The sequence below is a fragment of the Pelobates fuscus genome, chromosome 2 (genome assembly GCF_036172605.1).
Source record: "Pelobates fuscus isolate aPelFus1 chromosome 2, aPelFus1.pri, whole genome shotgun sequence".
Classification (NCBI taxonomy): Eukaryota; Metazoa; Chordata; class Amphibia; order Anura; family Pelobatidae; genus Pelobates; species Pelobates fuscus.
The window spans coordinates 426,193,205-426,210,744 of NC_086318.1; the positions used below are offsets into that span (position 1 = coordinate 426,193,205).

Consider the following 17,540-nt stretch of genomic DNA (forward strand, 5'->3'; position numbering starts at 1 on the left):
GGAAGAGGGGGGGGAGGGTGCATCACAGGTTGATACAGACACGCATTTTGTGTAACATTAAATCCACATTATTTCAAGTTCAGAAAGACAATGTGTCCCCACTGCAGCATGTTAGATTTTTAATAAATATCTGAACTATTTGCTCTGTGGCATCGACACCTGCCATGTTTTTAATATCCCTTTTCTTTTTTTTTTTTCTTTTTTTTTTATGCGTTAGCTGGCTACCAAGTGCTGGTCTGCCGCCACAAAATTAACTCAAATTGGGTGGTTTTAACTATTTTCCTGCTGGCTTCTAGCGCTTTCAATGGGCAAGCAACGCTTAAAATTATCATTCAGTCGCAGAATGATCATATGCAATTATGTTTCATACCGGATGCATTCGGCTCCGAATTTTATTGAAACTTGCAAATATTCCAAATCCTATGAGCTTGGTTGGACTTTATGCATTGCAGGTCACAATGTTTCAACAAAAAAATAAACAATCTGTAGTACCGCATTGTATTTTAACAAACAAAATGTTAATGCATGCAACTATATGGTAATCACGACAATCACGGGAATATCTAGAACAGATGGAAACAAGAAATATTTAAATATAAGTTAAATATGAGTCAAGTTAAAAAATGCACAGAAACATGAACATTAAATATAGAACTAAAACGAAAAGTAAACCATGCACGTATAATGCAATTATTACCAGGAAAGGTTAAAGGAACCTAAAATGTATAGCTTGGAGGAAAGACGAGACAGGGGGGATATGATAGAAACATTTAAATACATAAAGGGAATCAACACAGCAAAGGAGGAGACTATATTTAAAAGAAGAAAAACTACCACAACAAGAGGACATAGTCTTAAATTAGAGGTAAAAAGGTTTAAAAATAATATCAGGAAGTATTACTTTACTGAGAGGGTAGTGGATGCATGGAATAGCCTTCCAGCTGAAGTGGTAGAGGTTAACACAGTGAGGGAGTTCAGGCATGCGTGGGATAGGCATAAGGCTATCCTAACTATAAGATAAGGCCAGGGACTAATGAAAGTATTTAGAAAATTGGGCAGACTAGATGGGCCAAATGGTTCTTACCTACCGTCACATTTTATGTTTCTAATAATTGCTTGCTAAATTATAAATATTACACAGTACTGTTCTTATGACTTTGTTTGTGCAATCATAATTATTTCAAGTAATTTGTGTTCTGCTCTTAAATCTTTGTTGTTTTATTTATGTATTGCCTTTTGGGATATTTATGGATTTTGTGATTTCTGGTATTTTTTTCCTTATATTTTTTTTTGCTTATTTCCACTGCTAAATAATCTGTATTTTAAAAAGTAGCCTTTGTAAAAAAAAAATTAAAAAAAATTGATGTATAGCAAATCCACATTTTTTTGCAATCGATAATTATAAAACCATGCTCTAGTATTGCAATCATCATGTGCCATTCAACTAGGGATACAACTGTTTAAAATATACTTGGGTGATCAAGACTTAAAGATAGAGTTCTAGTCACCCTAGACTAGAAAGCGATCCAAATAAAATGATTTATTGAAGGAATTACTACGTTATTATGAGACAGATTAGAAGCTAAAGATATAATGACTATGCAGGGCGGAAGGTAGGACGGTGCACCTGGCAGTGTTTGCAGAGATGAGAATAAAATTGCAGCTTTTTTATTTTTAAATATCACTGTTTCCACCAAGGCTTGTGCTGTGTTAGTTTTTTTTTTAGATTCAAACAGTAACATAAGCTGATACGGCAATAAAGCAGAAATGTGCAAGCCAAGCAAATTATTAATATGGATGTAAGAGTGTGGACAGAGCTATTTAAAAATAACTTTCAAATCCTGAAAAGTAAGTTTAAGGATTAACTCCGTATAGAATTGGAACTGCCTGTCATTTTATATTGGTAGGTCGTTTTCACAATGTGTCTACAGCGTTCCCTTAAATGGCTTAGCCTTCATCGCGGGGGAAAATATATATTTCTTGTCCTGACACAACAGAATTTACCATAATTTAACAGTGAGTGTTTTTATTCAGGAAAGTATTTCCCCCAAAAATAGTGTGGTTAGTTGATTGTTAGTTTAAGTGTTACTCCAAACACTGCACATACTGAGTTTAACTCTTGGCTGCCGCAGGTGTAGCCCCCTCCCCCCTCCCCCCGTCAGGCAGCGTCATTGGGATGTCATCAGCCATCCCGTACCTCCAGTGCTGAACTGGCTAATGTCAATTCTTTACACTGCAGAGTGTGCATCACTTCAACTCTTTCCACTTAGCATGCATTCTTATAATCCTTTTTAATTTTCTGTTATGCACAACCGATATCAAAACACGTTACAGTTTGGCTACTACTGTAATTTATATTCTCCGTACTAGTTAACTGGGCTGTAAAATAAGATAAAAAGAGGCAATAATCACATGACATGCATTAGATAGTCCGAATGGCATTCAGGATCGCAGTATCGCCTTTTTAATTTAATTCTTGCTTTATATACCTACTATATAAATACCAATAATAATAATAATAATAATATAATGAGACAAAGCCTATCTGGTCTACGTTACCAGTAAACCCATCACCTACTACATATTGTTAAACCCACTCTCTGTTATCATAATGTATATGATTATCTGTGACCTGTTCTCCAACCAAATTGTTGTCACATATTAGATTCTACTATTTGTCAGAACGTGACTTAGTAAAATATTGACTGACAAATCAACACATTATGATGAGTTCTGGTGTATTGAGAGTAAAGTCGGCTGCTACATGGGATTCTACAGGCTTTGGAACCAAAATAACGTTCTGTTTGTTTCACCTGGTGCGGTGCCATTCTGGATAATATTGAGTTAGAGGACCTTGGATTCTAGAGCTATTGTCTGACAGGGTTACGCACTAAAATCGAATTGTAGCAAATTCAAATCCTAATGACACAATTACGATGGCATATCTGGAAAAAATCGCCAAATGGGTTATAGTTGCAGTTTGGCTATTTACGTCTGAATTTGGCAATTCTAATTGTGTGTGTGTATGAATATATGTGTATGTATGTGTTTATATGTGTGTGTATGAATATATGTGTATGTATGTGTTTATATGTGTGTGTATATGTGTGTGTATGAATATCTGTGTATGTATGTGTTTATATGTGTGTGTATATGTGTGTGTATGAATATCTGTGTATGTATGTGTTTATATGTGTGTGTATAGGTGTCTATGTGTATGTGTGCGTATGACGGGCTCGTACATGTGTATTCATGTATGTATGTGTTTGGTGTTAGTCGTACAGGTGATTATATGTCTACACCTGATGGCAGACTGTGCGGGAAGTAGATTGTGAGTGCGTGTAAGATGCAGGCAGACATCGAATGTATGTAGAAAGCCTGATACGGCGCTCAATCTTATAGACACACAGTGACGCTGCAGTAATGTCATAGGGAAAAGTAAGACAGAAAAAAGGATGGACACATACATACGAATGGTAACTGACAAAAATAAATCAAACACATATTGGAAGTTATTTTTCCAGGTTAACAATATCAATTTTGTCCAAATCTCTTGCTGGGCAAGATGGCAGGCTTTGGGGCCCAGCGGAAGCTTGATTGCTTCATACAGCTCAAAATTGGTTTGACACAGAACCAGGCACCATAACTACTACAGTTGGCTCTAATAGTTATGGTGTGTTTTGTTTTGTTTTTTACTTTCAGACATGACAAGGTAAAGAAACTTGATGTTGAAGAAGAATCCCTGATAATAATTAATGCATTAAAAGAAGCAAACTTGCCGAAATTTCTGGCTGAAGATGTCCCTCTTTTTGAAAACATAATGGTCGATTTGTTCCCCGGAATAACAGCTGAAAAAACAGACACCAAACAACTGGAGGTATAATCAAAATCATAATTTCTGTGTCCCCTCTAGAGGTGTATGTAACCCTGAAATGTACACATTAAACTAAATGTAAACTAAAAAACTGTGGTTTACATTGCAGGGTTAAAAAACAGGACAGACATTGAGATGAAGGGGTTTGGGTAACGTTAGTGTCCCTTTAAATACCTGGGCTGTAGATACATGGTACAGTGAGCGTTTGATAATTTGGATACAATGAGAGTTTGATAATTCAGGTAGAGCGAGTGTTTGATAATTCAGGTACAATGAGAGTTTGATAATTCAGGTACAGTGAGCGTTTGATAATTCAGGTACAGTGAGCGTTTGATAATTCAGGTACAGTTAGTGTTTGATAATTCAGGTACAGTGAGCGTTTGATGTTGCAGATAGAGTGAGCGTTTGGTAACTCAGGTACATTGAGCGTTTGATAATTCAGGTACAGTGAGAGTTTGATAATTCAGGTACAATGAGAGTTTGATAATGTGGGTACAGTGAGCATTTGATAATTCAGGTACAGTGAGATTTTGATAATTCAGGTACAGCGAGCATTTGATATTGCAGGTACAGTGAGCGTTTCATAATGCGAGTACAGTGAGAGTTTTGTAATTCAGGTACAGTGAGCATTTGATAATTCAGGTACAATGAGAGTTTGATAATGTGGGCACAGTGAGCGTTTGATAATTCAGGTACAGTGAGCGTTTGATAATTCAGGTACAATGAGAGTTTGATAATGTGGGTACAGTGAGCGTTTGATAATTCAGGTACAGTGAGAGTTTTGTAATTCAGGTACAGTGAGCATTCGATAATTCAGGTACAGTGAGTGTTTGATAATTCAGGTACAGTGAGCGTTTGATAATTCAGGTACAGTGAGAGTTTGATAATTTGGATACAATGAGAGTTTGATAATTCAGGTACAGTGAGCATTTGATAATTCAGGTACAGTGAGAGTTTTATAATTCGAGTACAGTGAGCGTTTGATAATTCAGGTACAGTGAGCGTTTGATAATTCAGGTACAGTGAGCGTTTGATGTTGCAGATAGAGTGAGCGTTTGGTTACTCAGGTACAGTGAGCGTTTGATAATTCAGGTACTATGAGCGTTTGATAATTAAGGTACAGTGAGCGTTTGATAATTCAGGTACAGTGAGCGTTTGATAATTCAGGTACAATGAGAGTTTGGTTATTCAGGTACAATGAGAGTTTGGTTATTCAGGTATTGCCAGTAAGGTTGTTTGAAACTAATGAGAGACTATTTTAATATTATAAAGGTATGGGGTTCCCAAGGATATAGATAGGTGCTCTGAAGGTGACATTGAAGCTTAGGAAAATGTTTAACCCCTTAAGGACCAAACTTCTGGAATAAAATGGAATCATGACGTGTCAGACATGTCGTGTGTCCTTAAGGGGTTAAAAAATATTGTAGACAAAACAATAAATAAACACTAGTTTTTTTAGAAAATAGTGTTACTATATAAAACCACTGCCCCATACATGTTCTGGTATAACACCTGAATTATCATTTGAGGTAATAACTGGTGAAGATGATGTAATTCAATATAATTCTTCTAACTGCACAAATGTTAATATTTTTCTTTTTCTAATCTTACATCTGTTTGGTATTTTTGTACCCATGGGAGTGGGGAAGGAGAAGCATTTTAAAACATGATTGTGTAGCAGAATGGGACAGAAGGTTACTTAATTAACCTGAAGCATTTTCTCTTTAATTGGGTCCTCTGCCTCATTAACAGAGTTTCAGGTGCACTTAGAATTACAAACATAAGCATTTGTGTGAAATAATTCGCAGTTTAGGTCATTATATGTTGGATGTTTTAATCTTTTTTAATTTTTTTTATTTCTCAGAAAGCAATTTCTTTAGCCATAAATGAACTAGGTTTGCAGCCCTGGGAGAGTCAGCTTGAGAAAGCCATCCAATTCTACAATCAGATAGTGGTAAGTGAATCCCTTTCGCTGGGGACTAGAGATGTGAAATGCGTAGGGAGCTAACTATTTCATTGCTGGGTCAGCAATGACCTCAATTCATGAAAAGTGTTTCTTTACTTTTTTTTTTAAAACAATACTCAACATTTTTTAAACTTCTAATATCTACTCACCGGCTAAGTGATTTCAAACTTTGTCCTACTTTACTTTAATGGAACTCTTATAAATCTCCTCCTTAATGTCAAAATATCTGCATGCACCTAAATCCTATGTTGTCTTATTGTATTTGTATTAATGGCATTAAATGGTCATAGTAACAAGTCCAACTTAAACAAACTCTGGGTAACTTTGACTTTGGAGTGCTCAAGTACACACTAAAAACACACGGACATACACTCATTTAACGTTAATAAACATGATCATTTCAAGAGCAAGGACTGTGAACCTGACCGTTTCTCTTGTGATTTATAGGCCCGTCATGGAGTCATGCTGGTGGGACCCTCCGGTGGAGGAAAGACCACCGTTAGAAGAATTATGGAGAAAGCTTTGGCACACATGCCGTCCAACAGCAATAACTCATCACTGGTAAATATTACCCATTTTTTTCTTTTACCTATTTGGTGTTAAAGAGGTCACTCCACTGTCCAAATACAAAAATAGATCAAAATCACTGTTTAGTAGATATACTCTGAACGATACCTGCATGCATTTCATTATGCCTTTTTTCGTTTCAGGTATATCTAAAATACCTTGCAAAAGCTGTGGATCTCTTGTGTTCCCAAAATGATTGGATAAGGTCCATTCCTATTAGATAATTGTTTTAAAAAAATGGAGGAGCTCCAGACCTGTTTTTTAGTGTTACAGACTGGATGCAAATATGGTCCTGCTTGATATGTACGACTCCCACCGATCAGGCTAGAGCATTCTCTATTGGGAGTTTTCACCTTGCTGCAAGAGAAACCTATGCACTTATCAATATTGGTTTTCCTTTACTGTGTTTATTACAAGACAAGCATTCAGTTAAAAGCGATCTAGTTACACAACTCAATATTTAGAGAAGAAATCCCAGGTGTCAGCGTTTGGTAATAATTGTTTATATAGTTAGACAGCACGAATGTTAATGGATGACGTAAAAGGGTGGTGTACAGTATTCTTCTATCCTTGCATATTTCAATTCAAGAACGTCTCTAAGAAAGGGAAGGTGGAAACCTTTATACTCAATCCTAAGTGCGTGTCCCTCGGCGAGCTGTACGGAGAAATCAATCCTAACACCATGGAGTGGTCTGACGGTCTATTGGCATCAGCCGTACGGTCATTCGCAGAACATTCATCCAAAGACAACGCCAAGGTGAGTGTGCATGTTCTTTTACTTTCAGTGTTCGGTAGTGATGGTGAATCAAATAAATCTATATATATAAAACTCTTGCAGTAGTTTGGATTGTAAAACAAGTACAAATCCCTGAGGTCGTTATTGTTCTAGAATATTAGATTCGTTGCAAACTATGACCCCAGTGTAAAATTTTTGGCTACATTTTTCAAATGATTTTGTTTCCGGATAACATTTTTTAATGATTTAATATGTTGAAAAATCTTTTGATATTTCTTTTATTGCTATATTATTTCATATATGATATATCTTTTTATATTATAATATTTAGAAAAAATACAAAAATATTAAATCGAGGCCCACGTTGTCGATATTCCATCAGCCGGCTGCTAAATGTGAAAATAAAGCAGTAAGGTTGTGTTAATTAGGAGACGTTTATGCTGGTGCTTAGAATGTTTTCCCACATTAGTTTCACATTAGCTGTACTTTCAGACCTTTGTAACTTGTTTTCTAACTGGTGCAGAGGTCTGGCTGGCTGAGCACCATGAGAATTGCAGTTCACAAGCGTATAGTCTGGGGAGTGCCTGTGTGCTACTTTCAGCCCTCAGGAGGGCATTTCAAGTGTATAAACTAATATCCCTGCTTGTCAAATTGTTACATAGGTAGTCAGCATTCTGAAACTGTCCTTTTAGTGGTGCAATTTGAAAAATGACAGTTCTGTTTGTTTGAGTATTTATAAATTACTGCTATTACAGCACGCCATTGTCACCCATTTGGAAAACACAGAAGAGGGTTCCAATCCTCCGAGCGCAAGAACAAACAAAGAATATGAGGATTCCGTAACGGGGCACGTCAGATGTAAGGATACCTATCAAAATTTACATCAGGGTTCTCATTTTGTGCATGGATTCTTGCCTGGTCAGTGTGTGGCTAGAAGTGATAGGAGTTAGGTGCCTGTAACTTGATGTAGGTTTGGAGTAACTCGGATGTTTATCATGAGCCCTTGTAAGTCACTAGTGTGTTCATTGTCCAAAATGATGGTGCATACCTAACACAAACTGGTACTGCTGAGAGTGCTTACGGAGGCTAGCCCTCCTTAATCTGAGAACTTAATTTGGAATTCCAAGCTGATTACATGGATACATGTATAGCGGAATATGTTGGCGCTTTATAAATACCATAGAAACATAGAAACATAGAATGTGATGGCAGATAAGAACCATTCGGCCCATCTAGTCTGCCCAATTTACTAAATACTTTCATTAGTCCTTGGCCTTATCTTATAGTTAGGATAGCCTTATGCCTATCCCACTTCAGCTGAAAGGCTATTCCATGCGTCCACTACCCTCTCAGTAAAGTAATACTTCGTGATATTATTTATAAACTTTTGTCCCTCTAATTTAAGACTATGTCCTCTTGTTGTGGTCGTTTTTCTTCTTTTAAATATAATCTCTTGCTTTACTGTGTTCATTCTCTTTATGTATTTAAATGTTTCTATCATATCCCCCCTGTCTCGTCTTTCCTCCAAGCTATACATGTTAAGATCCTTTAACCTTTCCTGGTAAGTTTTATCCTGCAGTCCATGAACCAGTTTAGTAGCCCTTCTCTGAACTCTCTCTAAGGTATCAATATCCTTCTGAAGATATGGTCTCCAGTACTGTGTACAGTACTCCAAGTGAGGTCTCACCAGTGTTCTGTACAATGGCATGAGCACTTCCCTTTTTCTACTGCTAATACCTCTCCCTATACAACCAAGCATTCTGCTAGCATTTCCTGCTGCTCTATTACATTGTCTGCCTACCTTTAAGTCATCAGAAATAATCACCCCTAAATCCCTTTCCTCAGATGTTGAGGTTAGGACTCTATCAAATATTCTGTACTCTGCCCTTGGGTTTTTACGTCCAAGATGCATTATCTTGCACTTATCCACATTAAACGTCAGTTGCCACAACTCTGACCATTTTTCTAATTTATCTAAATTATTTGCCATTTGGCTTATCCCTCCTGGAACATCAACCCTGTTACATATCTTAGTATCATCAGCAAAAAGACACACCTTACCATCAAGACCTTCTGCAATATCACTAATAAAAATATTAAAGAGAATGGGTCCAAGTACAGATCCCTGAGGTACCCCACTGACAAGCCCAAGCTTCGAATACCCTCGGTTGCCTGTCACTCAGCCACTGCCTTTCCCATTCAACAATATTGGAATCCAAACTCAAAGATTGCAGTTTATTGATAAGCCTTCCATGTGCAACAGTGTCAAAAGCCTTACTGAAATCTAGGTAAGCAATGTCTACTGCACCACCCTGATCTATAATTTTAGATCAATTAAAAAAAAATGAAAATCAATAATTAGTTTGGCATGATCTCCCTGAGGTAAACCCATGAAATAAATAAATAAATGACCAATAATTAACACAAGATGCATTTTGTTTTAGGTGAGACCATGCCTGACTGGCAGTGGGTGATCCTAGATGGTCCTGTAGACACAGTCTGGGTGGAGAGCCTTAACACGGTTCTCGATGATACCAGAACTCTCTGTCTGGCCAACAGTGAACGAATCCGGCTGCCTCTAGGGATGAGAATGATATTTGAAGTAGACAGCCTATCACAAGCAAGTCCTGCTACGGTCAGCCGATGTGCCATGGTATATATGGTAAGAAATGTGTAATGATCAATGTATGAAATGGATTTGGTCATTACAATACAGCAGATTATTATATGAATAATTGGTTTACAGCAGTTTTCAAAATATCTTCTTGTTTGATTTGGTGGATCTGTCCCTCTCCCTTGCTATCTATTTCCATCCTTGCTCTCTCTTTGTGTTTATTTCTTTCTCTGTCTCTCTATTTTTTCTTGATCTGTCTCTGCCATGTTTCTGTTCATGTATTTTTCCATTAAATTTCTCATCATCTCTTAAAGGGACACTGTAGGCACCCAGACCACTTCACCTAATTGGAGTAGTCTGGGTGATGTGACCCTTTTGCACTTAGTGCTGCAATGTTCAACATTGAAGTTCCAGAGAACTCCAAGTGCATTGCAGCTCTAAGTCTGCCCTCAGTCTGCCCTCAGCCACTGGGGACGCTTCCGTAATCTAAATTGAGTTTTGGCCCATTATCTGACGCTGGACTTCCTCTCGGACCTGCAGCGTCAGATTTTCCCCATAGGAAAGCATTGAGCAATGCTTTCCATGGGGAGGTTTAATGCGCGCGCGGCCATTGCCGTGCATATGCATTAGGTCTCCCTCGCCGGCTGATGTCGGTGAAGGAGGAGCGTGGGTGGAACCTGACCCAGCACCGAGGGACATCGGCGCTGGATTTAGGTAAATGGCTGAAGGGATTTTAACCCCTAAAGCCCTACGGAAAGGGGATCCCCGAGGGAGGGGGTCAGTCCAGGAGCCTATAGTGCCAGGAAAACGGGTTTGTTTTCCTGGCACTATAAGATCCCTTTAATTTCACTCTTTATGTCTCCATTTCATTATCTGTCTTGTCTATGTCGTTGCTTGTATCTTTCTCTTTTTATCTTCTCTCTTTTTGTGTATTTTCTTTCCTTTTATCGTTTCTTTATGGGGTTTTTTCTCTGTCTCTTTATGGTTCTCTCTCTCCAGACTTTGGATCTTTCTCAATAAACGTGACTGCTGCGTCTCACCATAAATCTGTAATCTCTTCATATCAGGATCCAGTGGATTTAGGTTGGCAGCCATTTGTGAAGACCTGGTTGGTTCAGTTGGCGACAAAATTGCCTCCCAGAGGGGTTCAGTACCTGGAGAGCTTACTATCAATGAGTGTGGAAGAAGGACTTCAATTCATACGCAAACACAAGGCGTTCCTGCCATTTCCTTTGCAGGATGTGGGAGTCGTGATGAACCTCTGTAAAATCTTACAGGCTTTTATGGATTTTATGAGTGTCAATGGAGGCTTTGGACAGAGTGAGTTGTTATCCACAAAATCATGAAGTATTGAGTATTTAAATTTAAATGTTACTACATGTAGGGATTGCAAAATGGAGACAGTTATTTTTCCTAGAAATGTCACTTTATTTCATTTAGACGGCTGCAGAACGTGCCCCTGAATCATATCACCGTTTTCCTGGCACTGCAGGTCCCCTCTCCCTCCCAATCCCTGGTTGCTGAAGGGATTAAAACCCCTTCAGTCACTTACCTGAGACCCTCGGCGGTGGTTTCGGGTCGCCGCCGCTCCTCCTCTTCATTACGTCGGTCGGTGGGCGAGACTGATCCTGCTCGCCGGCCGGGGAGACCTAATGCGCATGCGCAGCAATGCCACGCATGCGCATTAGAGCTGCTCATAGGAAAGCATTGAAAATGCTTTTCAATGCTTTCCTATGGGGAATTGAGCGACGCTGGAGGTCATCACACAGCGTGAGGACATCCAGCGACACTCTAACACAGGTTTTCTGTGCTATAGAGCAGGAAGTGCCCTCTAGTGGCTGTCTAGTAGACAGCCACTAGAGGTGGAGTTAACCCTGCAAGGTAATTATTGCAGTTTATAAAAAACTGCAATAATTACACTTGCAGGGTTAAGAGTAGTGGGAGTTGGCACCCAGACCACTCCAATGGGCAGAAGTGGTCTGGGTGCCTGGAGTGTCCCTTTAAGATGAAGTCATTTTGCTGCTTATACTATCTCTTTAACTATAGTGGAAAATAAATTTTTACAATCAGCACCAAAATCATTGTTGCAATAGAGCAAGCAACAAACTATTTTATTCTATGCGAATATATTTTTGCTTTTATCTAACACAACATAGAGCTACTGTTTGTGTTAGGACTGTGCACTGTGTGATGATATATTTAGAGTTTTTCTTGAGCCATGTGAAAGCAGAAATTAGAATGTCTGGTTTGTTATTCAGTTTTATTTAGCTTTGTGTTTTGAGGTTTAATAGAGGATCTTACCTGTGTTCTCGTTATCTTGCAGTTAATGAAGATATCACTGAAGAATATTCTGTGTCTCCGTTCCCGGGGGGCGCTCGACAACTCAGCAGTGCAAACACTGTGTATACACCAAGCCTGAGTGGGAGCCTTAAAAGGAGGTTAGGAAATAGATTTTCGAATGTTAAAAATGCCAGTGATAGGGCTAAACTTTAAACTTTATATCAAAATATGGTATCCCAAATTGTGAAACGTTTATACGTGAATTAACAGCAAGAGTAAATGGAAACCTTAACAAACATGATTAGATCATGAAATGAAGAATATCAGGAAAATTCACGTATAAAAAATGTAATACTCCCCTCTTCTATTCCCTTTCTCTAATTGTCTCCGATAAATTAATATCCTCAATTTTCCCTATAGCCACAATATATCTTTTAAAAGATTTATAGAAATTCCTAACACCATCCTTCCTCTTTCAATTTCTTATTACCCGACATGTTGTACCTCTTTAATCTTCCCTCTTCTTCTTTTCCATTTCCCTCTTGTAATTTTAATATTAATATCCATAAAATAAAAAATATAATCTGAGATCTAGAGTGATATCATCTCTCATTCATATATAGAGATAAAAATGCATTTATATGATTGTTTTTTTTAACACATTTTAAATACTTACAATATGTATTATAATTCTTGTTTCCCTCCTATCTATTTACACTCACATTACTTTAACTGTTATACTTGTTAATACATATGTTTTTATTGCTTGATTCTTTTATGTGCATGACAATAAAATGTAAACTATATAATATATTGTACTTGCCTCATTCTCTTAAAGGAATATCAATATGTATTCCTGACACTATAGTGTTAAAGTAACTATTTGGGTTCCCGCCTCCCTTATATCACATGGGAAATATGTTTAAACTTACCTTTTCTCTCTTGCCGCGCTAGTCTCACCGCAGCTGGCCCCGCCTCCATGGTTGAGATCACGCACTGCAAAACACCATGCTGCGCTAATCAGCATCTCCTCATAGAGATGCATTGAAATAATGCATCTCTATGGGAAACTTTCAGTGCAGAGCGTGGAGACCCTGAAAGTAGGTGCTGCACAGGGAGGGGTAGGGATAAAAAGCACCTCTAGTGGCCGTCTGAATTACTGCCACTAGAGGTATTACTTGGCAGCAATGTAAACACTGCCTTATCGCAGAAAAATAACTACAATAAGCCGTAGCGGTTCTGGTGACTATAGTTTCCTTTTAAAGGACCACTATAGGCACCCAGACCACTTCAGCTTAATGAAGTGGTCTGGGTGCCTGGTCCAGCTAGGGTTAACCCTTTTTTCTATAAACATAGCAGTTTCAGAGAAACTGCTATGTTTACACTGAGGGTTAATCCAGCCTCTAGTGGCTGTCTCATTGACAGCCGCTAGAGGCGCTTGCGTGCTTCTCGCTGTGAAAATCACAGTGAGAGCACGCAAGCGTCCATAGGAAAGCATTGTAAATGCTTTTCTATGATATTGGCTGAATGCGCGCGCGGCTCTTGTCGTGCATGCGCATTCAGCCGAAGAGGAGGAGGCGGAGAGGAGGAAAAGAGCTCCCTGCCCGGCGCTGGAGAAAGAGGTAAGTTTAACCCCTTCCTCTCCATCCAGCCCAGCAGGAGGGGGTCCCTGAGGGTGGGGGCACCCTCAGGGCACTATAGTGCCAGGAAAACGAGTATGTTTTCCTGGCACTATAGTGGTCCTTTAATAAATAGATTTACAAAAAAAAGATTGTTAGTGATAGGTTGTTAGTGGTAGGTTGAGAGCATTGGGAACAGGTTAACCTAGATATTTCTGCCAATCTCTGTGGTCCAGGTTGGACAGAACTGTTAATTAAAGTGCCCCTTTAAACCTCATGCCATTTTAGTAAGCTTTTTACAATTCCTTTAAACCGCATTTATTGTCAATTTTATGAATGTTACTGTAGGCTTGTATGAGTGAGTGAGTTAAAAAGGGAAAATTGAAAAAAAACATCAAATTCAGTGGAATAATTCCATTATGAAAATGATCTACATAGTCTGGAATGTGAAGCAGTATTGTGAAATACCTATTTAGAAATATATACTTTTGTTCTTATGTTTTACTGTTCACAGCTGCTGGTAGTAACATTGAATTAACACCTAAAAATCTGATCTTCATAAATCCCTAATAACACTTTAATTGAGACAAAGAAAGCCTATTTAGTCTAAGTTTTATTGAACAGTTGTAACAAATGTTAACTTTATACCTGCCATAGCCATACCTATATGTGTATAGTGATCTATACTTCCAGAAGACTTTGGCGGTGACTAACACTTTCTAGTCTTGATCAAAATGCTTTAAATGTTCTCTCTGTCTATTGATGGATGTCCAAGAATCTTGAAAAAGAAACAGGTTGGAAAATGTAATTTGTTGTCATTGCTTGTAGGGAAGAACATAAATGGTTCATGGAGAATCACCCTGAAAAGCTGACCTCACTTCTGGGTAAAATCTTTGTATTTGCATTCACGTGGGCGTTTGGAGGAGCCTTACAGAGAGAAGATGAGCAAGAAGGAGACTCGCTTATAGGATTAAAAGCGAGGGATGAGTCCTTGGTTAACGTCACGTATGACTTCAGTAGCTTTGTCCATGATTTATTTGAAGGCGAGAACAACTATGGTAAGTATATTGGTAAAAACCCCAACACTAAGTCCAGGAGTGTGAAAATTCATGTATTTACAATAAGACCATTTAAATAAGTTAATATGTCAAAGATTTTACTTTTTTATGTTGTTAATATAAACAGAACACTTTAGATTGATATATATTTCTGCTGGAATTAATCATTTCTTAAATAGTTTACAAACTGAGGAAACTATTAGAAGAAATATGGCACTGTTACTATGAGCTGTTTGTATGTCTGACTGTCTATTGTTGTGTATACACTGATCAGCCACAACATTAAAACCACTGACAGCCAGTGAATCAGATTGTGTATATATGGTTACAATGGCACCTGTCAAGGGGTGGGATATATAAGGCAGCAAATAGACAGTCAGTTCTTGGATTTTATGTGTTGAAAGCAGGAAAAATGGGCAAGAGAAAAGATATGAGTGACCATTTAGTAATGGCTAGATGACTGGGTCAGAGCATCTCCAAAACGGCAAGTTGTGTGGGTAGTTTCCTGTATGCAGTGGTTAGTGCCTACCAAAAGTGGTGCAAGGAAGAAAAACCGGTGAACTGGCAACAGGGTCATGGACGCCCAAGGCTCATTGATGTGCATTGGAAGTGAAGGCTAGCCTGTCTGGTCCAATCACACAGAAGAACTACTGTAGCTGAAATTGTTGAAAAACGTAATGCTGGCCATGATAAGTCAAAAGCTGCAAAAGGGTCAGTGTGTCCATGATCATGATTCCTGTCCACCACCGAAAGTGCCTTCAATGGGCATGTGAGCATCAGAACTGGAGCTTGGACGGGTACATGTTAGTCATTTACCCGGGGAAGTGATGGCAGCAGGATGCACTATGGGAAGAATGCAGGCTGCTCTGGGCAATGTTCTGCTGGGAAACCTCGGGTCCTGGCATTCATGTAGATGTTACTTTGACATGTACCACCTTCCTAGAGATTGTTGCAGACCACGTACACCCCTTCATAGCAATGGTGTACCCTGTTGGCAGTGGCCTCTTTCCGCTGGATAATGCACCCAGTCACACTGCAATAGTTCAGGAATGGTGTGAGGAACATGACAAAGTGCTCAAGGTGCTGCCTTGGCCTGCAAATTTCCCAGATCTAAATCAGATTGAGCATTTGTGGGATGTGTGGGATCAACAAACCCGATCCATAGAGGCCCCACCTCGCAACTTGCAGGACTTTAAGTATCTCCTGTTAATGTCTTGGTGCCAGATACCTCAGGACACATTCAGTGCTCTTGTGGAGTTGATGCCTGGACACATCGGAGCTGTTTTGGCAACAAGAGGGGACATACACAATATTAGGCATGTGGCTTTAATGTTGTGGCTGATCCATATATGTGTGCATGTATATAAATATATAAGTAGAGATTGTAGCCGTATTAGTCCAGTGATGTAGATAAAATTGTATCTGTTTTTTACATATATATATATATATATATATATAGTGATCTAAAACCCCTTCCACCTGAAGCCTGTGGATAGTTAATACAATGTTAAACAAAAATCTGCACACCAGCCAAGCCATAAGACTTGCTTTTCCCACAGAAATCACAAATTCTGCAGTGATGTTACTACCGCAAAGGATTCTGGGTGGGCATATGCAAATTAGTTTAACAAAGAATCACATTCCATTGTAAACATGGATTCCTTTGAGTCTGTGTTTGCTGTATACAACAGCTTTGAAACACAACTTGGGAAAATATTTAGCAGCTAACTAGAGTTAACAGGTGATAATTATTGGGTTTGTTAGTGGATTTATACTAAAGTATATTGGATAATTGTATTTAATGGAATAAAAGCAGGATACGGTGACCCTAGGCAATGTGTTTACTTGGCCCCATTAACCACCAGTGTGAATAATGAATGGAGTGGGCACTTCATTGGGTGTTAATATCTTTCTGAATGGAATAAATACATTGAAATAGCCAATATGTATTTCCTTTAGATACAAATTATCTGTATAGGAAAAAGCAGCCAGTCCTTGTCAGAGGAAGTGCCCCATTCAGCATTCCCTCTCCTGTGGGGAAGATGGATTGGTCCTCACAGTCTTACAAGAAGGAGTTAGAAGAGGAAAGCCAAGTTCTATGCCAGGAAATAGCGTGTTATGTTTGTCTTGCCCCACACACAATAATTCCCTAATTATTATACTAAATATTATAGAGAGAGATTTAAAAAAAGACAAGATGTAGAAAAAAAAGTCAGTAAATAAAACGAATGAAGCTAAACTGGATTTATATTTTTCTGACTTTTAAAAAATGTATTTACATGGATCAAAAGGCAAATAACAAGTGGGTTTGAAGAATGTGTGTATATATATATATATATATATATATATATCGTTTTCAAGTATGTGTGTATATACCGTATATATATATATATATATATATATATATATATATATAACAATAAATGATCCAGATATCACTACCGGGACTTAGAAAAAGTATAAAACCTAACTTTTAGTTAACTTTACAGATAAATCAACGTTTCAGTCTGTTACTCACAGACTTTCATCAGGACTGATGAAAGTCTGTGAGTAACAGACTGAAACGTTGATTTATCTGTAAAGTTAACTGATGAAAGTCTGTGAGTAACAGACTGAAACGTCGATTTATCTGTAAAGTTAATTAAAAGTTAAGTTTTATACTTTTTCTAAGTCCTGGGAGTGCTATCTGGGTCATCTATTGTTGTACCTCGTCTGACAAGCACCGGGCAAGTATATTTTGTATTTCATGGAGTGCAGGATTATTTTTTTCTTTTTATTTATATATATATATATATATATAGCATTGATAGGGTTGTCGGTAATAAA

General features: G+C 38.2%; 1 protein-coding gene across 1 annotated transcript in view; it reads left to right on the plus strand.

The window, feature by feature from the left end:
- The window catches only part of DNAH14 (dynein axonemal heavy chain 14), a 295,079-nt gene that overhangs the window by 85,024 nt on the left and 192,515 nt on the right, over positions 1-17,540 (plus strand). The window contains exons 38-46 of the mRNA XM_063441946.1: positions 3,703-3,877; positions 5,739-5,828; positions 6,288-6,401; positions 6,997-7,164; positions 7,899-8,001; positions 9,588-9,805; positions 10,825-11,077; positions 12,081-12,195; positions 14,485-14,714. Coding sequence (XP_063298016.1) covers positions 3,703-3,877; positions 5,739-5,828; positions 6,288-6,401; positions 6,997-7,164; positions 7,899-8,001; positions 9,588-9,805; positions 10,825-11,077; positions 12,081-12,195; positions 14,485-14,714 — 1,466 coding nt within the window. The remainder of the gene's footprint in view (positions 1-3,702; positions 3,878-5,738; positions 5,829-6,287; positions 6,402-6,996; positions 7,165-7,898; positions 8,002-9,587; positions 9,806-10,824; positions 11,078-12,080; positions 12,196-14,484; positions 14,715-17,540) is intronic.